This window comes from Bufo bufo, chromosome 2 (assembly GCF_905171765.1).
Source record: "Bufo bufo chromosome 2, aBufBuf1.1, whole genome shotgun sequence".
NCBI classification, from domain to species: domain Eukaryota; kingdom Metazoa; phylum Chordata; class Amphibia; order Anura; family Bufonidae; genus Bufo; species Bufo bufo.
The window spans coordinates 93,750,130-93,774,893 of NC_053390.1; the positions used below are offsets into that span (position 1 = coordinate 93,750,130).

The 24,764-nt window shown below is 44.3% G+C and overlaps 1 protein-coding gene across 1 annotated transcript in view; it reads left to right on the forward strand.

The window, feature by feature from the left end:
• The window catches only part of IPO11 (importin 11), a 565,426-nt gene that overhangs the window by 74,283 nt on the left and 466,379 nt on the right, over nt 1-24,764 (forward strand). Inside the window, exons 6-8 of the mRNA XM_040421326.1 lie at nt 10,298-10,430; nt 13,395-13,453; nt 20,135-20,183. Of these exons, the coding sequence (XP_040277260.1) occupies nt 10,298-10,430; nt 13,395-13,453; nt 20,135-20,183 (241 nt within the window). The remainder of the gene's footprint in view (nt 1-10,297; nt 10,431-13,394; nt 13,454-20,134; nt 20,184-24,764) is intronic.

Here is a 24,764-nt window from a genome sequence, read left to right on the forward strand (position 1 = left end):
AGCCACAATACCCTCCTAACTGTACCAGCCAATGCCCTCTATTACAGTGTGAACCACTATACCCTCCTAACTGTACCAGCCAATGCCCTCTATTACAGTGTGAGCCACTATACCCTCCTAACTGTGCCAGCCAGTGCCCTCCATTACAGTGTGAGCCACTATGCCCTCCTAACTGTGCCAGCCAATTCCCTCCATCAGAGTGTGAGCCACTATACCCTCCTAACTATGCCAGCCAATGCCCTCCATTACAGTGTGAGCCACTATACCCTCCTAACTATGCCAGCCAATGCCCTCTATTACAGTATGAGCCACAATACCCTCCTAACTGTGCCAGCCAATGCCCTCCATTACAGTGTGAGCCACTATGCCCTCCTAACTGTGCCAGCCAGTGCCCTCCATTACAGTGTGAGCCACTATGCCCTCCTAACTGTGCCAGCCAATGCCCTCCATTACAGTGTGAGCCACTATACCCTCCTAACTGTACCAGCCAATGCCCTCTATTACAGTGTGAGCCACTATACCCTCCTAACTGTGCCAGCCAGTGCCCTCCATTACAGTGTGAGCCACTATGCCCTCCTAACTGTGCCAGCCAGTGCCCTCCATTACAGTGTGAGCCCTAATACCCTCCTAACTGTGCCAGCCAATGCCCTCCATCACAGTGTGAGCCACTATACCCTCCTAACTGTACCAGCCAATGCCCTCTATTACAGTGTGAGCCACTATACCCTCCTAACTGTGCCAGTCAGTGCCCTCCATTACAGTGTGAGCAACTATGCCCTCCTAACTGTACCAGCCAATGCCCTCCATTACAGTGTGAGCCACTATACCCTCCTAACTATGCCAGCCAATGCCCTCTATTACAGTATGAGCCACAATACCCTCCTAACTGTGCCAGCCAATGCCCTCCATTACAGTGTGAGCCACTATGCCCTCCTAACTGTGCCAGCCAGTGCCCTCCATTACAGTGTGAGCCACTATGCCCTCCTAACTGTGCCAGCCAGTGCCCTCCATTACAGTGTGAGCCACTATACCCTCCTAACTGTGCCAGTCACTGCCCTCCATTACAGTGTGAGCCACTATGCCCTCCTAACTGTGCCAGCCAGTGCCCTCCATTACAGTGTGAGCCCTAATACCCTCCTAACTGTGCCAGCTAATGCCCTCCATCACAGTGTGAGCCACTATACCCTCCTAACTGTACCAGCCAATGCCCTCTATTACAGTGTGAGCCACTATACCCTCCTAACTGTGCCAGCCAATGCCCTCCATTACAGTGTGAGCCACTATGCCCTCCTAACTGTGCCAGCCAATGCCCTCCATTACAGTGTGAGCCACTATATCCTCCTAACTGTGCCAGCCAATGCCCTCCATTACAGTGTGAGCCACTATGCCCTCCTAACTGTGCCAGCCAATGCCCTCCATTACAGTGTGAGCCATAATGTCCCCCAATGCCTTACATTACCAAAGTGCCAAGAACAGACCCAAAAGATACCCCCATCCTTGTAGAAAGTGATTAACCAGTTTCCAGTTGCTCCTTCTGAAAGCTAAATGTAAGGACTTGCTTTATCTGTATTATTTTTGTGCTTGGTTTTCTCCAGTCCTCCTTTTTTTCCTATTACAGGTTGGCATTTTAAGGCTTCAGAACGAGTTGCCAGTTTTCCATATAGTTATGGTTTCAACGCATAATAGTTGTCCCGGGACCAATTAAAGGGAATGTGTCATGAGATGGATCAGTATCAATGCAACCTAATCTAGATGCGCAGCGGCCACTACTTGTATCACCCTTGCTACATTCTCATAGATGCTGCTAATCCGGAGAAATAAGCATTTTTATGTTCTGTTAGCCCTTAGGCACAATGAAGGCAGTGCCGTTGCACCCAGAGGCTCAGCTCCCTGTCTCCTTTGCTGCGCCCCCATGGCTAAAGCCTCATTCACACGTCAGTGTTTGGTCAGTGATTTCCATCAGTGATTTTAATCCAAAACCAGGTGCGGCTCTAACCACAGAACAGGTGCAGATCTTTCCCTTATACCTGATGTCTGTGGAGGCTCCATCCTGGTTTGGGCTCAAAATCACTGATGGAAATCACTGACCAAAACGTTGAAGTGTGAAGGAGGCTTAAGACTGACCTATTCATGCCTGGACCTGAAGTCTAGTGGGGGCCCGTTTGGTTCATGCACTGTACAGAGGTGGAGACCACCAGGTCCTCCATCGCGCTCCCGCAAGGCTTCATGGCCGGGCATGAATATGTTTTCACTACCTGGCCTGTCAGTCTTAGTGGTTGGAGGCACAGCATAGGAGACGGGGAGCGGAGCCTCTGAGTGCAACAGCATCACCCTCATTGCACCCAGGGGCTAATTAACATAAAATAAAAAGACTGATTAGTCCGGATTGGCAGCAGCTATGAAGATGGGACCAAAAGCCCTACAAAGTAGTGACCAGCACACATTGGTCTGATACTGATGTAGCTTGTGACAGATTCCCTTTAATAATGTGTGTTGAAGGGCCATTGTATCCTCGCTTGTATTATTGGTTTATACAAAGGGGGGTAAATTGACAGTCTATATACCATGGAAGGCTGCTAGAATATTCCTATTGATTTAATTTTGTGAGATGGCACATACCGGATCTCTCCACTTATTACACGGGTATTGACTCTCTCTATATACTTGCACTGTGATTAGTCGTCCACCTCCTGTGGATGGAGCCTCATGTTTCCTCCTACCTTACATTAAGTACATGTTTCTCTGTGTGTACAAAATACCCATAGAAGTAGGTGGTGATATTCACATCTCCCGCTTTCACATTCTGGTCCTGGTCTCGCGGAATAAGCCTGGAGACCATTGTAGACCATTGTGGTCAGTTGTCTCCGGTGGTCACCAGGGCCATGTCCTATAAGAACATATGGACCTAATTGCCGTATTATAAAGTATGTGTGGTGCAGCTGCATCACGGGCAATATTGAATTCATTTGGGTGAATCGGGCCTTAGCGGAAAGATGCATGTTATCAACTGGCATCCTCGGCACACAGGTACGGGCACTTCCCTTGCTTCCAGAGCAGATGCTGTGATACCTGCTTGCATTACATTTAAGTGGCCCATTAGCCCAATCAAGTTTCCATGCAGTTTGCAACCACGCGGTGATAATTGATGTCTATTGATGAACACTTTTACAGTTGATAGTTAAAAATGTGGATAGATGGCTGCACCACATCCCTATTGATATTTTGCGCTCTTACCTTTGTAGATAAAGTAGAAAGCGTATAATCGCACATCTCTTCTTGAGAGTACAGAGATAATTATTTTGCTTCAGTAATTGAAATCCTCATCAATGAAACATTTCACTCTGAGGCTTCCACCTGCTGTGCGTTTAAAGAGCTGTAATAGGAGTTTTGCTAAATGCATTTGTGGATGCGATCTGAATTTTAGGAGAAAGTCACGGAGAAGATAAGTTTTAAAGGGAGCCACCTGTGTAAGCCAAGTAGGAATTGAATTCCTAGAAAATGATGCAGTCCAGTAGGTTAGCAGGTTCTATATGCCATTGAGCCAATGGAGACGGCTGCCTGTTTATGGCTAGGTCTAAAGGACGACATTTTGTCGCACCAATGTCGCGGGACCGTTTTTATAATGATAGTCTATGGTGTTGCACTGCGACGCGACAGTCGCAAAAATCCATTCGAGACTGTCGCAGTCCCAGCATGTCGCATTGCGACACCATAGACTATCATTATAAAAATTGTCACACGACATTGGTGCGACAAAGTGGCGCGCAACAAATTTTGCAGTGTCGTTGTGCCCTATCTGTCGCGCAACACATGTCGTCGTGTAGGCCTAGCCTAAATCTTTGCAAAGACTTAAGGGCATTATCCTGATGATCCCCTGGTTTTTACTCTTTAACTTCTATACAGGAATCTGGCCATCACTGCAGATCACCTACCAGGCTGCTACCTCTTGAAATAATCCTGGTGTAGTTGGCAGCTGACCCTCGGAGGTCATAGAGAAGCACTAAGGGGTCAGGCGATACTCGTGGTCAGTAAACAGGCAGAGGTCAGGGCAGGCAGAGTACATGCAAGGCAGTGAAACTAGTCCGAGGTCGGGGCAGGCAGCAGAGTATTGCAGTTGGTTAACAGGCAGACTATCAGAATAGCTCACCTTCACTGGTAAACTAGAAACCTAAGCTCAGGCAAGGTGTGAGAGGGCTGTCCAGCATTTATAGCAGAAGCAGATTACCAATTAGAAGCAGGTGTGCAGGGGAGTGGTGGTGAAGGCAGTTCACTGAATAATGTGCCTCATAGGAGTAGCAGGGCAGTGATGGACGCGGGCTACTCTGGATTTTTGCTCTTTAAATTCCATTGTAAGATCACACATTTAGAGAAGATTTTAAAAAAATGGCTTTTGCAATGTCTATTCCAGTTCTTTTCTCTTATAGGGATGGAAGGGACAACAACTCGTAGCTTAAAGAGGACCTGCCACCTCTCCTGACTTGTCTGTTTTACTAACTACTTGCATTCTCCATGTATTAACATCTGGAACATCTATTCCTATGACTCTATGATGTGCCATTCCTGTATTATTCCTGCTAAATGTTATGAATGAATTTGCAGTGAAGGTCCTGATGGGGGTTACCAGTTACCAGTTGGAGGTGTGTCCCTGCACAGTCTGACACGGTCATCCAATTAGCTGCCAGTGTCAGATTATGCAGGGACACACCTGCAACTGGTAACACCCAGATGGACCATCATTGCAAACTGCTACAAATTCCTTCATAATTTCTACCAGGAGTCATAAAGGAATGGCACAACATAGAGTCATAAGAATAGATGCTCCGGAATTGTTATTACATGGTGGATGTGAGTGATTACTAAAAAAGATGTTAGGAGAGGTGACAGATCCTCTTAAAAAGGGAGCTGTAGTGACAATTTTTTAAATTTTTTTTGGTGGGGAGAGGGAAATAAGCCACTGCCAGGCCAGGCCTAGGAGGATTGGGTATGTTGATCAAACTTGGCCGGTTCTTCTTTCTCCCGTCACGGGGGAGTCAGAAAAAACCCCTGATACATTTGTTTGCCGATCCCACTCTGTGTGGCAACCTTTAGTTAAAGTTGGTATCCAGGTTATAAAAACGGATTGTCTATAGTAAAGCTCGGCTATCAATATTAGATCTCATGGTGACCCTGCCAATCAGTTGTTTTAAGGAGCCACAATGCTCCTATAGACAGGTTATTTTTTAAAACCACAATACAGCACTTCTAGGGATGCATGTGCCTTACTGTACTACTGCATTCCTCCGCCATTCGTCTTATCAATAGAATGTTTCGCTACACGGTTTCACGCTATCGTCGCTGAGGGAAGGTCTTACAATGCGTACACATGCAGTGATTAAATTGGCTAAAACACAATTTGACCACAGCATGTGAATACACCCTAGAATTTTTTTTGCACAGTATTGCAAGGTCGCATTTCTGCACCCACACTACGACTGCAAATCCCAGCCCAGTCGCAGATCTGATCACCAGATGATCAGACCCACGATCAGGTTAGCATTTACGGCTGTAAGGCTCCATTCAGATGTCCGTAAAAACACGGACAGCGGCAGTGTGCGTTCCGCATTTTGCGGACCGCACATTGCCGGCACTAATAGAATATGACTATTCTTGAATTTCGGGAACGGAATTGCGGACCCAGAAGTGCAGGTCTACATTTCCGTATCTGGGCAGCACATCGTGCTGCCTCATAGAAATGAATGGGTCCGCAATTTTGCGGAACGAAATTGCGGACGTGTGAATGGGGCCTAATACAAGCACAGAAATGCGAAAGAGGATGCATAGCGGTACATCCTATTGTCAAGGGGAATGGTAACACCCGGTGTTCTTCATACATTTCCAGGAGGAATTACAAAGGAAAACCATAGAAAACACAATGGCTTGCAGCGCTCGGGTCCTAGGTTTGAAGCCGACCAAGGACAACATCTGCATGGAGCTTGTATGTTCTCCCTGTGTTTGCTTGGGTTTCCTCCGGGTTCTCCGGTTTCCCCCCACACTCTAAAGACATACCGATAGAGAACTTAGATTGTGAGACTATCAGAGAGCTATATTCTGGAGGTAAGTGATCAGCCTTGCGTGTAGTTGTCCCAGGTTCAAATCTCAGGAGAGACTTCTAGATTTTTCATTTTTTTTTTCTACAGTTTTTTTTCTCTCTCTCTCTCTCATTTAGCCCATAATAAAAGGCTATAGCCTTACTATATTAAGAATACAGGTTTTCTATACTCAGAAAGCTAATATATATTACTGGTGTCTCTATAATCCTATATATTGTCTGTGAGTAAACCAGTAATACGTATTATCTTTCTAAGCATCGAAAACCTCTGTTCTGGACATGACAAGGCTATAGTAAGTAGTGTATATGGCATGTACATGCTAGGACTCAGCATGCTGATGTCTAGCCCTGTCAATTAGGGGAGGGAGGAATGTGTGGAGCTCAGGGGTGTTACCAAAGCAGTGCTCCAAAGATTCAGCTCCACCCCCTCCATTCATTTGCATATGAATAAAAATGCAGATATCTCTGTAAAGAAAGGTATCATTTGAATCAGCATGATCAACCCAACCAAGCAGTACACCTGGTTTAATAGGGTTGATCATGCTGACAGAGGCTCTTTAAGAAAAGACAGTCAGGAGCTGAAGTCATTTCCTGTATTCTGCTCACATTGTTGTATTTTCACCTCATATTGTAAAAACCTGTCTGGTACGTGTTCAAGGGGTACTTATTTTTTATGCTTCTCAGATTAAAGCGGAGTCCAGAGCTGGGAATAAGAAAGAGACACCCCCACAGTCTGGGATTACGATGAGAAGTGTCCCTCTTGTAGCATGCTGTATCTCAGGTTCATGATTTGGGGGTTGCTATCTCTCCTTAGAGAGAGAGCGTCTTAATCGGCGTGGGGAGACTTAGGGTCCATTCACACGTCCGCAATTTCGTTCCGCATTTTGCGGAACGGAATTGCAGACTCATTCATTTCCATGGGGCAGCACGATGTGCTGCCCGGATACGGAATTGCGGACTCCTGAAAAATCGCGATTCTTGGAAAAAATAGAACATGTCCTATTCTTGCCCGCAATTGCGGACAAGAATAGCCATATTCTATTAGTGCCGGCAATGTGCGGTCTGCAAAATGCTGAACGCACATTGCCGCTGTTACGGACGTCTGAATGGAGCCTTATAGGCCATACGTGCTCCTCTGGAATTCTGGGAAGAAAGGGATGCAGATGAGCTCTTAACAAGCTCTCCCTCTGATGCCACCAGATGTAAGGCAGATATCCTATATGTCAATGTTCGACCCTGTAACTAGGCCTTGGGACATGACGTGGATATTAAATAAGCCAGCATCTCATCTGCAGACGGCTGTTTCGGGGTGATTGCCCCTCATCAGTGCAGAGAGTACTGGCTTAACTGGGTGAGAGGCCTAAGTTAGTATTTGGAGGGTACTATCTCTCCTTGGAGAGAGCTCCTTAATCGGCGTGAGGAGACTTATAGGCCATACGTGCTCCTCTGGAATTCTGGGAAATGTTTGTGTTCCTCTTGTACGCAGTTTAACTTCGCTGAATGTTTTTGCATTCGGGATAAGTGGCTTGTGATATTGCTGTTACCAGTAATAGTCATAAATGATAGCAGCGGCAAGTAATATAAAACATGATGAAATCCTGGAGTCCTCTGAGAACAGGGCCCAACTGTCCCTGCCAGTTCTTATATTAGGTGATGGCGGAGCACTATTCATGTGCCGTTCACTCAAAGTATTTGCTCATTTGCCTCTTCCATTGCCTACAATTACCACCTGGGAGTACACTGGATTCTGAGCCATAGATCATGTTAATCTTCAAACATTTGTAGCCACGAGGACTGACCTTTGATATAAAATATATTAGTTCTGGATACCTAGAAAAATGTCATGTGACCAGGGGTTACGACCACCGCGGCAGTGCAGACACGAGGTGGCCGGGCGGGAGATGCTGTGCATGCGTGCCTTTGTACACTCCCGCTTTCCCGGCACTCTTTCCTATAGAATGCAAGCACGACCACCACTGCTGTACCGAAAGGTGGTCGCAACCCCTGGAAATGAGCAGTGTGTAGTGTGATAGAAAAACTAATATAAGCATGGAGACAATATGGACCATCCACAATAGATTAGTAAGTGCCTTGTAGTCACTTCCTCTACATGATAAATGCCACTTGCTGAGGTGAGACAGCCCCTTTAAAGGACATCTGTCACCAGCATAAACGGCTCACAGAGACCCTGAGCAAGACACTAGGTCAACTACTTGAATTGACCTAGTTGTTTTGCTAAAATCTATCGGACTATCATATTGGCAGTTTTATGTTAGCCAAAAATTCAGAAGAGAAGGATCTAGGGGTCCTGATATCAGACCGCCGAGTGCACTGAGAACGCAAGTCAGATGCTTGGCTGTATAGCTAGAGGTATAACCAGTAGAAAGGAGAGTGTGATCTTACTGGATAGAGCGCCAGTGAGACCACATCTGGAATCCTGTGTCCAGTAACCTACAAAAAAAAAAAATATATATATATATATATATATATATATATATATATATATATATTGAATGGGTGAACGTGGGGTACAAAAATGGTGGAGGGTCTGAAGCATAAAACATTTTAGGAGAGACTTAAAGGACTTAGGGGGTCATTTGTCAAACAGAAATATGCCTAAATTAGGCGTCTTTGTGGTGCAGATTGCAGTACAAAGGTCCTTTGCGCTGCAATCTGCGACTTGTCCCTGCTCACGCCAGGTCTAAAAAAAGGGGGCATGGCGGGGAAGGGGATGGGCCGGCAGGCCTGCCTCATTTACCATTTCCCACTGCCAGGTTTAGGGGTGTTAAGACCGGTGTCTAAAAGGAAAAGAGGGTCACAGTCTAAAATTAGATGGGGGAAGATCGGAACCAATGTCAGGCAATATTTTTACACCAAAAGAGTAGTTTAGGCTTGGAACAAACTCTCATAAGATGTGGTTGCGACAGTAAGTGAATTTAAAGGCATCTGTCAGAAGTTTTGTACCTATGACACTGGCAGACCTGTTACATGGGCGCTTGGCAGCTGAAGGCACCTGTGTTGGTTCCATGTCCATATGTGCCCGCACTGCTGAGAAAAAATAAGTTTTAATATACGCAAATGAGCCTGGGGGTTGACGCCATCCTGGAGGCGGCACAGCATGGGTAACCGTTCAATGTCCTTTTGATTGTGGATGAACATGTTTTTGCACTTTATTCTCTATTATATTATATAAATGGACTTATTTATGGACGTAGTATCCGCTGTGTTTATCCTCCAGATGATGCCGTTTCTTTCCCTGCACCCATGCTCTTTTTAATCATGTCTGTGTAATATGTGTAATCATGTAATAAAATGACATAAATTTCTAAGCGGTCTGGTATTCATTTATAGGTTGTGTATTATGGTGTTTTACCATAGGCTTATGCTGGTTATTTACTCTTTGAGTAGCAATAGATTGGGAGTCGTAGTTGGGAGGTCAGCCATCACTGCTAGGTGTAACGGCAACGCCCCCGTTGCTCCTAGAGGCTCATTTGCATATATCAAAACTTTATTTTTCTCAGCAATGCGGGCACATATGAACATGGGACCAACACAGATGCCTTCAGCTGCCAAGTGCACATGTAACAGGTCAGCCAGTTTCGTAGGTACAAAACTGCTGACAGATGCCCTTTCACATGTTTGGGCTGAACACACATCTGTCCAAAGATAAGTGATAACATGAGGGCGGACTACATGGACCTCAAGGTTTTTTCTGCCGTGTTTCTTCTATGTTTCTATGAAGTATTATACAACCTGTAAATCAAGGAACAATGTAACAAGGTTCCTCTTTTATGTGGATTAAGTGTTCAGTAGGTGACGTGCTCCAAGACTTTCACTCCTATACGGAGACATTTTTCTAAAAATCCTTTGCGTTGGTTGTAGAAAGCATTTCATTTCCCCCACTGTGTTTTATTTGTCTCAGCCGACTCTGCTGGACTTTAAAGGCAGAGTCGTTTTTCAGGTTAATTCTTTGAAGTGCGCAGGATGCATCATTGTCAGTCACTTTCAGAAGCCGCTGACGGGAGTCTCCCGTAGATTAATCTCTCCGTAAATGGAAGGTGACCGGATGCTGAATGCCAATTTAACTTTGATTTAGTGAAGTCCCGAGAAGCCCTTTTTCTCCCCTGCCTTTTACTGCACTTGTGTTTTCGGATCTGCCCGCGGATCGGTCATTCCCACCCCTGACTTTATCCTGTGTTTGCATTGCAGCTGGCCGCGGAGATCTACAGTTTTGCTTGCTGCCTCTGGAATCATCACGCGGACACATTCCTGCAGCAGATCTGCTCTGAAGGGGACCCGGCCGCCGTCAGCTCCTTAGAAAGATCCTCACTGTCACTGAAAGGTCTGCGCTGACGTTTAATTTAGTAAATCAGAAGGGGCTAACTGGTTTAGACCACCCATGTTCAACTTCCCTATTGAAAACCGTTCCCTCACCCAGTGCTGGTCTCTAACCTGCAGCTCTCCAGCCATGTGAACTATAACTCTCAGCATGCTCTGACAGCTGCAGGTTTTCAGGGCGTACTGGAAGTTATAATTTTAGCACAGCTGCAAAGCTCAATGGACATCCCCATTAACACTGCGGCTCCCCAATGAAAAGAGTGTATATTAGAGGCTTCCAGTTTAAAGGGAATCTGTCAGCAGGATGAACCCTATTAAACCAAATATAGTGCCTGATCGGGCTGACCTTACCAATTTAAACCATACCTTTCATCCCCCGATCTGCTGCTGCATTTGAGAAAAATGAGTTTTTTTTTTTTAAATATGCAAGTTAGGGTTTAAAAGGGTTGGCCCATCTCCCACATTGGTGGCATATCGCTAGGCTGTGTCCCCAGTGTCAGATAAGTAAACAAGTGGGACTATCCTTCATTCACTTCTGTGGGAGTGCTGAAAGTAGCCAAGCACCGTCTCCGTTATTCCTGGAGCTCCCACAGATGAGTATGGCGACGTGGCGACGTTTGCACAGTGCACTCTTCATTCACTTCTATGGGAGTTCCGGAGATAACTTCGTAACTCCAGAGTAAGTGAATGGAGCACACATTACGCATGCACGGCATGCTCTTATTCGCTTTGGGGGCCCCATTCTAGACATAGGTGTGGGTCCCAGAGGTGGGATCCGCATGTTTGTGACATTGGTGTCATATCCTAACTTGTGAGCTGGGGCAACACTAATCGCACTGAGGGTGGGCCTTAGCCACTCAGTGCACCTAGCTCCTCAACTCTGCTTCCCCAGAGACTCCTTCCGTCATTTGATTGACAGGGCCAGGTGTCAGGGAAGCACAATGGAAGAGCTAAGGTGAACCGAGTTGCTAGGGCCACCTGTCTCTAGAATGTGCCCCCTTAAGACCTTATTTGCTTTTTTCTTCTTCTTAGAAACACTTATTTCTCCAAAATAAAACAACGGGTCAGGGGATGAAAAGTATGGTTTTAATCAGCAGAGTCAACCCTACCAAGTGTTATGGATGGTTTAATAGGGATGATCCTGATGACTAATGCACTTTAGGAATTACCTTGATCAGCATGTTTCTGTGTGGTCAAAAGTAGTAGTCAGAAATGGTTCGGATACGGGTGGTTTTGCACTTCATTTGTACTGTTTTCCATACCTGACGTACAGCCTCCATTCACCTAACAGAGGTCCTATACTGATATACTTCCATATTCTGTTATGGGATGCAGAAGTGTGCTGCTCTACTATATATAGAGCAGAGATGCACACCCTCTTTTTGGTCTGAGGGCCATTGGTCTAGTTCAAATGTCAATCTGCGCTCATTTGCATCAGCTGATGTAAAGTGAATGAGGGGGAATGATTGTTGTGGGGACACTAACACTACTTTTTTTTTGTGTGTTTCACTTTTTACACTGTAACAGAGCTGATCAGGGTCTGCTAAGTACCCGTAGCTCTGCTCTGCCCGAGACGCCCGGCAATCACTGTCCAATAGAGGAAGCGGCATAGCCACTAATTCTATTCACTGCATATCGCTCATTAAGCACTATGCACCGAGAAAAGCAGGATAGGGGCCATAAACCACAGCTGTGCACCCCCGATATAAAGACATCTCATAAAAAAAAACATTTACCATAATATATATATTTTTATTTAACATGAGAGTCTGTGGGCCGCAGATACTATTGTATGCCTATACTGTGGCATCCCTTGGAGGTAATATGTCCCCACGCTGTATCTCTGATGGACACTGCAAACACATTGTGAATAGACAAGTGTGCCTAATTCTTCAGTGATCCTGACGCCAACTTACATTTTTTTGTATTTTGACCTGTCTTTGCCCAAAAATACTTCACTGTTCAAATAAAAGTTGGTCTTAGACTTAAAGGGGTTGTCCCATGAAAAATATTCTAAGTTTTTTAAGCCAGCACTTCTGAATATGAATGCTTTTGTCACTGGATGTATTTAAAATTCAGCATCCCATCTAAGCGTGCGATAAAATGTCTCTGTATAGTGCCGTTCATTCTTTTCCTTACTTCTCTGTCCACCTCGCTGAGGTGGTCACACATGGTCAGTTACATCTTTCAACTGCCACCAGCCATACCTACTGTTGTGATGGTTCCAGGGAAGGGAGGACCCGTTCCCCATCGTAGCAATGAATGGGGGAGCTCTAGATCCATGTGCGGTACAGAACTGGTTCTAGTTTTGTTAGAAAGAAATTGTCTTTTACTGATCTTCATTTTTTTTTTTTACCTTCATCGGGGTCACTCCCTAAGTACAACCACATAATACCACCATAAGCCATCTAATACATTTGGAGCACACTTATTTTCACCATTATAAAATCCCATCTCCTGCATCAATTTTTTTTTTATTCTGTAATTATTCAGGTTATAATCTGTTCATGTATTATAAAAAAGGACAATACGGACACTAAAATGATGGAAAGAGCAAGTGACGAATCCATGAAAGCGGTCACTGCGCGCTGACATCGGACTCTGCCCGTGTGTTATGATAATTTCTCATGAAGTGGGACTCTAGAAAATTGAAAGAGGTCATAATAAATGTTAACCTGTGGGGGAGAATAATGAGGCCGAGACATAAGTGCGATAAATAAAAACAAAAAAGGGTGAATGAACAAAATGCAAATAACAGCAGCAAAGTGGATAAAACCAGCCATTTATATTCCATTAGGACGATGCTTCTCGGGGAGGCCAGTGACCTCTCCGGTTATCTCCTCTTCACTTCTGCCCTCTGCTAAATGCTGCTTTGGATGTCATTTTATTCTTAGTTTGCAGGAGTTTCTTATCTTGGTGGCGTCTTCTTTTGGTCTGATTAGCGTACTGCTTTGTTTTGTATTTTTAGTGCTTCGTAAGTTGACTGTCCATGGGTTCGCTGATCCTCTCCAGAATGCAGAAGTCATGGTAAGGGCTCATGTTGTAACTGTCAAGCCTCTAAGTTATTGAAAATGTTCAGTATGAGATGTATGGGCTGTAACGGTGGCTGGTGGAGCTTGGTACATGTAGTCCTGGCTATGGCCACCAGTGTTATAGAGCAGGAGGAGCTGAGCAGACTGATATCTAATGTTATGGGCATAGATTCAGTATAAAGGTTCATGCACATGAACTTATTTTTTGTCCGCATCCGTTCGGCCCTTTTTTTGTGGGTCAGACGCGGACCCATTCACTTCAGTGGGGCCGCAAAAGATGCGGACAGCACTCCGCGTGCTGTCCGCATCCGTATGTCTGTTCCATGGCATCCGCAAAGATATAGAACAGGTCCTATTACTGTCCGCATTACAGACAAGGATAGGACTTATCCATTCTGAAAAATGCACATGGCCGGTATCCGTAATTTGCGGACCGTGTTTTTGGTCCGCATCCCATCCACGTTTTTTGCGGATATGATGCGGACCCATTTATTTCAATGGGTCTGCAACAAAATCTGTGTTTCTGTTCTGCAGCCCAGCAAACAATATAGAACATGTCCTATTCTTGTTCGTTTTGCCGACAAGGATAGGCATTGTTACAATTAGCGATAAGCGATAAGTGGCACCTTGGAACCGAACCCGAATTCGGGAAATGGTTTTTTACAGTACAAATTAATTTATGAAGTTATTACCTGAAGTCTCGTAAGACTTCGCGAAGCAATAGCTTCAGCTCATAGGAGCCAATACATTCAGGAGCTCCGTACAGTATTGGAACGAAATTTTATGCGAATCGACTTCGGATGTTTCATCTGAAGTCGATTCGCTCATCCCTAGTTACAATGGATCTACAAAAAACAAAAAAAAAACGATGCAACACGGACACTGCATAGACGTCATCCGTATTTTTGCGGATCCGCGTTTTGCAGACTGCAAAATACATATGGTCGTGTAAATGCACCCTAAATCTCTGCTGTTTCTGTGCTTAGGAGTCCAGAGGGTGGTCCTATGTGATTGACAGCTACCTCTGTATGAGGTATTCATAGCAAAGATAACTGTCATTCAGTGGTTAGGACCGCCCACTGGACTCCTGAGTACAGAAAGAGCAGAGATTATAATATAATATAGGTTATACTGGATCTGGCAGATTTGTTTGCAGAGTGCTGTTGCATTGTGTTTGGATTTTGGATTTTCAGCCTTGTGTATTAGGGTTTGATGACTATGGTTTATTCTGTTTTAACTTTGTCATTATGGGGTATTGAGTGCAGAATAATAAGCAAAAATTGGATGATTTTTTTAAGTTTTAGCCCAAGGCCGCAACCTCACAAAGTCTGAAAAAAGTGATAGGGTCTAAAGACTTTTCGAATCCACTGTATCTATCTCATATCAATCTGTCTGCTAGCTCTCATTATTAATCTCTCTGCCTATCTGTCTGTCCATCTATCTATCTAATATCTGTCTGTGTCTGCCACTGCCCCCCTTTTTATATCAGTCGCGGGCATCTCTCACTTGGCTCTGCATGCTGCTTCACAGGCAGTCCGGGCCGGCACACCTCCTTCTGTCATCTGCTACGCTCCATGCGCCCGCTGCTCTCCTAGCGCCTGCGCTCCTCTGCCTAGCCTGTTCCTTAGGGAGCATGCGCTCACTCTCGGCCTCTTAAAGGGCCAGTGCGTGCATGTCCAAATTCTTCCCCAGCATATGGCTCGCTGTCCTTATGTATTTAAAGAAGCACTCCCACAAAGATGTTTATCTACATTTTTGGATGATTGCATCTCTATCTCTCTGCCATGTTATCTGTCTATATTCTATAAATCTCGTATCTATCTATCTATCTATCTATCTATCTATCTATCTATCTATCTATCTATCTATCTATCATGTCATCTGTCTATTTATCTGTCTATATCTTATCTATCTATCTATCTATCTATCTATCTATCTATCTATCTATCTATCTATCTATCTATCTATCTATCTATCTATCTCATGTATCTATCTATCTATCTATCTATCTATCTATCTATCTATCTATCTATCTATCTATCTATCTATCTATCTATCTATCTATCTATCTATCTATCTATCTATCTATCTCTGTACCTCTTTATGTCTCTGCCCCCCTTCTCTTCCATTCTTTCTAGTTCAGCTCCCAGCAGATTTGGTCTTTGAAGTTGATCCAGAGATAGATCATCTATCTGACCCCGATAAAGCAGATGTAAGTGGTGGACTATCTGGCGCTATAAAGGCAGTGTCCGCTAGAACCATTCACAAGTCCAGTTCTTATCTGCTGCATTATTACTTGTGCCTTTAGCATTTCGTCCCCAGTCTCCTCAGCAATCCTTCTGCTCATGAAACGCGATGCTGCGCTCCCGATAGAAAATGGAATGTGATTATTTTTGTCAATCAATTTGCGGCTGAGTGACAGCGTGCTAATTGACTATTAGAGCTATACCTACATGATCAAAATGTTATTATGGGTAATTAGTTTCTGTTAGCACACACCGCTCGCTGAATGCTAAATCTTGGCGACAGAGCGAGAAGTATCTTCGACAGTTCCCTATTGGTGACAGAAAACAATACCGCTTTTATAGAGGGCAGAATACCTGCAGAGCGGCAATTAAACGTCACCCGCACAGGCGTCTGCTCGCGTACTGAACACATTTAGGGATTTCTGCTATTTGGCAAAGTGTAACATTTCTTAGAAACTGAAGCTACGGACATCTGTTATCTGTGTGACAACACAGAAATTAGTAGAATTTCACGCACTATAAGACGCACTGGACGATAAGACGCACCAAGTTTCGACAACAACAAATTATAAGAAAAATGTTTTCTACTTATTAAAGGGGTTGTTCCACGAAAAATATTCTACAGTTTTCAAACCAGCACCTGGATCTGAATACTTATGTAATTCCGTGTAATTAAAAATCTAGCATAGCCACTGAGTTATCTAATAAAATGTATCTGTATAGCGCCACCTGCCGTTTTATTTTTTCTTATTTCTTTGTTTTGCTCACTGAGATGGTCGCACATGCTCAGTATCATCCTTTAACTGCCTCCTTTTTTACATTAGTGGGATGACCCCTTTAAAGCCTCCCTGGTGATTTAATAAAGTAGGGGGGGGGGGGGGTAATGTCAGTAACGTACACACACAGCACAGCACTACTGCATACACACTTGACAAACACAGCCCTGCAACATGCAAATGACAAACAGCACTACTACATGCACACACATAACACTGCTATATGCACATAAAGGCAAGTATTCTACATACACAAATGGCTCTGCTGCATGCACTCGCACACATAGAGCCTGCAACACACACAGACATCTTTTAATAAAAATAGGTTACATCTTTTGTGGACGGGCCAACAGTTTTCTAATTTTCCTGCACTTCCCGCCTGGCCCCATGGACCGGTCACATCATTGCAGATCCTGGCAGTACGGTTTTATCTCCTAGCTTGCAGAGGACCCTCTTATTATTTAAGATTTTTTTCTTGCTACAAAGTGCGTCTTATAGTGCTGGAAATACGGTAATTAACCTATACAAAGATCACATTATCACCACGGTGATGGACCATGTGATTGGACCATGTGATGTGATATCACCACAGGTCCTTTAGCCGGCAGCTCATGATTAAAGAAGTAAGAAGAGACCGGCAGCTACGCGATCAAGAGGAGAAGGTGAGTTAATTATTTTTAATTTTTTAACCCTCAATTGACCACCTACTAAGCATTCTGTATTAAAGAATGCTATTATTTTCCCTTATAACCATGTTATAAGGGAAAATAATACAGTGAATAGACTGTCATCTTAGCAACAATGCTTGAAAATCGCACCGCATCCGCACTTGATTGCGGATGCTTGCGATTTTCACTCAGCCCCATTCACTTTTATGGGGCCTGCGTTGCGTGATAAACACACAATATAGAGCATGCTGCGATTTTCACGCAACACATAAGTGATGCGTGAAAATCACCGCTCATGTGCACAGCCCTATAGAAGTGAATGGGTCCAGATTCAGTGCGGGTGCAATGCGTTCACCTCACGCATTGCACCCGCGCGGAAATCTCGCCTGTGTGAACTCAGCCTGAATGAGTGCAGATTTGTCTTTCAACAGCTTTGAAAAGCTGGGTAGCATGTCATGGTACGCTGGAGAACAACCTACATTTATATTATATACTCACGATTCTCCTGATATTATATTTAGGGATCTATGTAGTGATAAATCCCTTCATATAGCTAGGCCTTCTTGCCGTTCAGGGACCTGGAAAAGCTAGGTGACACTGTGCAGCTGCATTGGTGACAGCAGATTACGTTGCTCTGGTACCATATGATGGATTCACACAATGTATCAGGGCAGTATTGTGTATTTTATATAACCAATATGCCCCTAATACTGGCTTGGTACCCAGCTTTCCTAGACTGCAGAATGCCAGATAAGCCTATTTATGAATTGGTAAATTCCCAGTATTGTAGAATAACTAGCTGAATTTGCTAGCCAAGGGCCTGGAAAAGCTGAGTAAGAATCCTAGTGACATATCCTCCATACTGTAGCATAGCTATACAGATTTGTAACTCAGGGGCCTGGGAAAGCTGGGTAACAAATTAATGATGATAATGCCAGTAAAGTGCTATGGATTATATTGGAACTATGTACCTAAATAAATTATTTCCTTACTCCCAAATAATGCCATAGCTAGGCAGGTATGCCTTTCAGGAGAAAACTGGGTTACCACCATGTGGAGCTGTGATAGAAGGCAGAATACTAAATCCTCCTCCTCACTCCTAAATGGTCTCATATCTAGCAGATTTGCCTTGCAGGGTCCTAGGAAAGCTGAGTTACAACCATGTGAGTTACAGCACGGTGGCTCAGTGGTTAGCACTGGTGCCTTGCAGCGCTGGGGTCCTAGGTTCGAATCCGACCAAGGACAACATCTGCATGGAGTTTGTATGTTCTCACCGTGTTTGCGTGGGTTTCCTCCGGGTTCTCCGGTTTCCTCCCACACTCCAAAGACATACTGATAGAGAACTTAGATTGTGAGCCCCATTGTGGACAGTTGGTTTCTAATGTCTGTAAAGCGCTGCGGAATATAGTAGCACTATATAAGTGCATAACATAAATGAATAAAATGTGGAACTGTAATAGATGGCAGAAATACTGAATCTACCAAGATAAATCCGCCTCCTCACTCCTAAATAGTGCCATAGCAAGGCAGATCAGCTTTCCAGGATCCTGGTAAAACTGGGTTACTTGCACTATGTAACAGTAACATTACATAAATTCTGGGTATAGCTCCAAGACTTGTAATCCAGCTTTGATGAATGTCATATTGCCCAGTGGTCTGGTACTGTCTAGTATCTATGGCCACAACGTCCTGTGCATGGCTGAGGCGGTGGCTTGTGCACGGAATGTCTTTTCTGCAGCCAAGAAGAAGACATGGTCACATTTCTACCCACAAGTTGCAGCATGACAGTCGTCAGAAATCCATTCCTGTTTGGATTTCTGTGCATCTACAGTTATGATAATTAGGTGCTACTGGTAGCATGACATTGGCTGCTAGTGTTAGAAAATGAGGGAGAGTCGTCAAGACCAGCATTTTCTATGACCTCCTTTGCATTGTCTGAGAAATGCACTTAATTTATGACAAGCTGCTCATAGCTTGTGTAGATTTCAGTCATAAATGATGATAAATCTGGCGGCGCCGTTGGCCCACCCACACCCCACCACACCCCTTTTGTCAGAAAGTTGGCAGGGAGACAGTACAATACCATTTGCGCAGATTGCATTTAAGAGGAAAAAATATTCGACAGTTTTCAAACCAGCACCTGGATCTGAATACTTTTGTAATTGCATGTAATTGCAAATTTAGCATAGCCACTGAGTTATCAGATAAAATATATCTGTATAGCGCCACCTGCTGTATACTTTTTGTTTTATTTCTTTGTCCGGCTCACTGAGATGGCCGCACATGCTCAGTAACATCCTTTAACTGCCTCCTGAGCTGTGATAGGGAGAGCATGGACACACCCCCTTTGCTGCAGCAGAAAAGACACTCCCCCTGAGCTGTCAGCTTGATATAAATCCAGCAGAGCAATGAATGTGGAGATCTCTGGATCCATGTCAGGTACAGGGCTGGTTCTAGCTTTATTAGAAAGAATTAGTCATGTTTCTGATGTGGTTTCAGTACACTGTTTTTGCCCTAAAAATGCTGTAAAAATGCTTAAGGAAAGCAAATAAGGGGAATGTGCACAGAGCCTGATAATTACCGTCTACGTTGACTTATTCTGGAGTATAATATGTAAATATGTTTTGCAAATAAATGTAAAAAATGTGTAATAATTTACGAGAATTTTTAGAATTACTTTGCAGTTTCTTAGCCTCATACAGGCACAGAAAATATCTCGAAGGGTCTGTGAACTGAATGCTTCACTAGATCTATTATAGATGTCATCAGCAGACCATTCAACCACCGACACTTTGAAATAGAAGTTCCAGAGATGTTCTGGGGCCAGGACTCGGTGTAGAAAATGAGGCTTTTGCGGAAAGATGATAGATATAACAAGTCACAGATAAATTAGCCTGACAGAGTGGCTCTCGTAGTCTGGATGCCGTAGTGCTTGATTATCAGTATATGGCAGTGCAATGGTCTTATTTTTATTTCATTTTTCCAGGGATTTCTTCATGCCATATTTGACCGTGTGAGACACTTTTTGGAATGCAGTAAGTATCTCTTATAGTAATGCTCTTAAAACCTAATAATCATAATTTTTTGGGCATAGCTGATACACATACAAGTTTGAGATAATGTTCTTTTTTAGTTTGTTTGTTTTGTGTCATTTAAAAATTTTGTGAAGTGAAACAGCCATTTCAAAAGCATCAGTCAGCAGGATCAACCCTATTAAACCAGGCATAATGCCTGCTAATCCTGACGAGCAAAGCTAACGGCGCATGCACAGTGCATCTGTCTCTTTCTTTGCCTCCCACACCAGTGCAGATGAATACTGGCCATGCTCCGATGACATCATCCTCCACCTGTAGAGAAGCCAAGTGTATCCTCTTCTGGGCGGACATGTTCTATCTTTGTGCGGAACGGAAGTACGGAGCGGAACCCCACAGAAGCACTCCGTAGTGCTTCCGTGGGTTTCCGTTCCGTGCTTCCGTTCCGCACCGCTCCGCATCTCCGGATTTGCGGACCCTTTCAAGTGAAAGGGTCCGCATCCGTGATGCTGAATGCACACGGAACGGTGACCGTTTATTGCGGATCCGCATATGCGGTCCGCAATACGGCAACGGAACCCATACGTTCGTGTGAACGAGCCCTTAGGGCTCGTGCACACGACCGTATGCCCTCTGAGACATGTGGTCCGTGAGCGGGCCATATGTCCCGGAGAGGCATACATCGTGCGCACAGGAGCGCACTGCATCATAGGTTACTATGATGCTGTGCGCATCGGGCCGCCCGCGGAACTATTGTCCCGCACTCATAATATCATATATCTGTTCTGTGTTTTTGACCCTCAGCTGGTTTTGGCACACAACAGCTGATGGAAATAACTGACCAAATAACTGAAGTGTGAACTCAGTCCTAACCTGTTTGACTTTCTTTCGGTCAGAGTAATATTGATTAAAGAAATTAATGGACAATAAAAAAGATAACTTCAAGTATTGTCATTCACTTACACACCCAATGCATGTGATTACCAGCTTCTCTGAAGTGCAGCCATATCTTTTCATAATACACTCATTAAATCAGATTTTTCTTTTATTAATGAGATGTAAGGGCTCATGCACACGAACGTATTTTATTTCTGTGTCCGAAATGTATACGGAACCATTCATTTCAATGAATCCGCAAAAAAAAGAGGGTACTCCGTGTGCATTCCGTTTCCGTATGTCCATATTTCCGTTACGCAAAAATAAAGAACATGTCATTATTGTCCGCATTACGAACAAGAATACTACTGTTCTATTAGGGGTCAGCTGTTCCGTTCCGCAAAACACGGAATGCACACGGACGTCATCCGTATTTTTTGTGGATGCGTTTTTTGCGGACCGCAAAATACATACGGTTGTGTGCATGAGGCCTAAGGCCTCTTGCACACGTCCGTATGGCTTTTTCAGTATTTTGCGGTCTGCAAAAAACTGATCTGCAAAAAAATACGGATGACGTCTGTGTGCATTCCATTTTTTGCGGAACGGAACACCTGACCCCTGATATAACATTACTATACTTGTTCTTTATGCGGACACTAATAGGAGCTATTCTATCTTTGAACGGAAAAACGGAAATACCGAAACGAAATACATACGGAGTAACTTCCGTTTTTTTTTTTTTGCAGACCCATTGAAATGAATGGTTTCGTATACGGAACGCAAATAACGGAACGTAAACGAAAAAAAATAACATTCGTGTGCTAGAGGCCTAAGTCTGTAGAAGAGAAATAATGGGGGGAACTTATCAGGTTGATATTTGTTTTGCTTAAGCCTTCATTAACGTACTTTGCACCAAATTTATCAAATGTTGCATGTTGTTTGTTAAATTTGATGCATCTTTAAACCTAACACTTTAGTCTAGAAAAACTACTCCTGGTCGTCCCCCCCCTGCCCCCCCGTACTGGAGTGAATTTTCAACTTTATTTTTAGCTAATCACACCAACAAACTGAATGAGTGATGTATAAATGCAAATTGTCACAGCTGGATAGGGAGGTCGCTGGTGACAGATTCCTCTTAGGGCTGTTTCACACGAGCGGATGCCGTGCGTGACATCCGCTCCGTGAATGACAGCCAAGACCCGATGCAGACTGCAGAAGCACGGAGCATTAACATGACTGATAATGCTCCGTGCCTCTCTGTGATCTCTTTACTACGAAATCACAGTGAGATAAAGTTGTCACTGTGATTTCGTAGTAAAGAGATCACAGAGCGGCACGGAGCATTATCAGTCAGGTTAATGCTCCGTGCTTCTGCAGTCTGCATCGGGTCTTGGCTGTCATTCACGGAGCGGATGTCACGCACGGCATCCGCTCGTGTGAAACAGCCCTTAATGTTGTAGATATATATATTATTAAGCTTAAAAACTTTCCTGGGGGGGGCGGGCGGGCGGACCATATTGGAGATACACTTACAAGTTGCTGTTGATTCTCCCAGCACTCAGGGCAGCTCTTGTATTCACTCCCTTAGCAGTGTCATACAGCTGGGACTTGTAGTCCTACACATACAACATGCTGCACAGTCTCCCAGCAGGCAGACATGTCACTCAGGGCAGCTCTTGTATCCACTCCCTTAGCAGTGTCATTATACAGCTGGGACTTGTAGTCCTACACATACAACATACTGCACAGTCTCCCAGCAGGCAGACATGTCACTCAGGGCAGCACTTGTATCCACTCCCTTAGCAGAGCAGAGATTGTTTTTATTGCATGTAAACAAAGGGCCAGAAAAGAACCAGGGAAATGAGGAAATATATGTATATTTTTTGCATAAAACTTGCTTAGCTCAGTTATATATTGCTGCCCATCAGATTTTCAGTGCTATATATATATTTTTCATAACTCAGACAACCCCTTTAAGCACTCCTGCTGCTGTAAACCTACAACTCAGACTTGCTCAGCTGCTCTTGTAACTCCCATAGACGTGAATAGAGCATTCTGGGAGTTGTAGTTCCAAAACAGCTGGAGTGCCGGAGGTGGTATGAGGGATTGAAGAATAATAGGTTCAAGTTTAGGGCTAAAGTATAAATAATAAAAAATATATAATTAAATAAAAAATTGAAATCACTCCTCTTGGCAATTTTGCATCTAAAAAAAAACTTTCAAAAAGAGACACTATTGGTGTTGCCGCATCTGAAAACATGTGAACTATTAAATTATTAAAGTATTTATCCCATAGGTAATTGCTTTCATGGAAAAATTCAAAATAGCAGTTTTTTTGTCATGTTGCCGCCCCCCAAATAAATAAATAAATGTAAAACATTCAATAGAAAGCGATTAAAAAGTTGTTTGTACCCAAAAAGGTAGCAGTACAAACTTTAAGGGGTTTTGCCATCAGTTAGTTTAGGGCTCATGCACACGACCGTATGCCCTCTGAGACATACGGTCCGTGAGCGATGTACATCGTGCGCACAGGAGCGCACAGCCTTATAGTTTACTTTGATGCTGTACGCATCGGGCTGCCCGTGGGGCTATTGTCCCGCACTCATAATATTATATGAGTGCGGGACAATAGTCCGGCGGGCGGCCCGATGCGTACAGCATCATAGTAACCTATGATGCTGTGCGCTCCCGTGCGCACGATGTATGCCGCTCCGGGACATATGGCCCGCTCATGGACTGTATGTCTCGGAGGGCATACGGTCGTGTGCATGAGCCCTTACTCCTGCTCGGTACTTTTGTCTCTTTTCCCTCTGATATCCCGGGCTGTGGACGGGGTTTCAGCAAAGTCACCTGATGCCCTCAACAGGGGCTCTAACTGCTTCACATAGAATTGGCTTCTCTACTAATCTCTGTTCTCACAACTCCGTCTGCATGTCATCCTCCTCAACACTTTTTGGTTGCAGTAAATCAACAGCACAAAGTTATCTTCTTGCAGACAAACATCGATCTACGTGCCACGATGTTATGCTACTTTCACACTAGCGTTTTGGCTTTCCGTTTGTGAGATCCGTCTTGGGCTCTCACAAGCGGTCCAAAACGGATCAGTTTTGCCCTAATGTATTCTGAATGGAAAAGGATCCGCTCAGAATGCATCAGTTTGCATCCGTTCAGTCTCCATTCCACTTTGGAGGCGGACAACAAAACGCTGCTTGCAGCCAAACTGAGCCGTTCTGACACACAATGTAAGTCAATGAGGACGGATCCATTTTCTATGACACAATAGAAAACTGATCCGTCCTCCATTGACTTTCAATGGTGTTCAAGACGGATCTGTCTTGGCTATGTTACAGATAATACAAACGGATCCGTTCTGAACGGATGCAGACGGTTGTATTATCTATGACGGATCCGCACCAAACGCGAGTGTGAAAGTAGCCTTAGTTGTAAACCTCTCTTCTCCCTCTGTGTACAACTAACCTCATGGCAGACGATCGAGGAGTGTCTGGAGGAAGATATCCTAATGATATTCTTGTGCTGGTGACTTACTGAAGGAGGTGTAGGCCAGGACCTTCTTTGGATAAACCGCAGCTAATGCGTTTTGTAACTAGCGCAGGAATGGAGGTGGGCGGCCAGGGAGCTTCTGCGCATGCGGGGTCACTATACCCCGGCCATCTCCTTCACCTGTATTGCATTGTGCAGGAGGTGTAG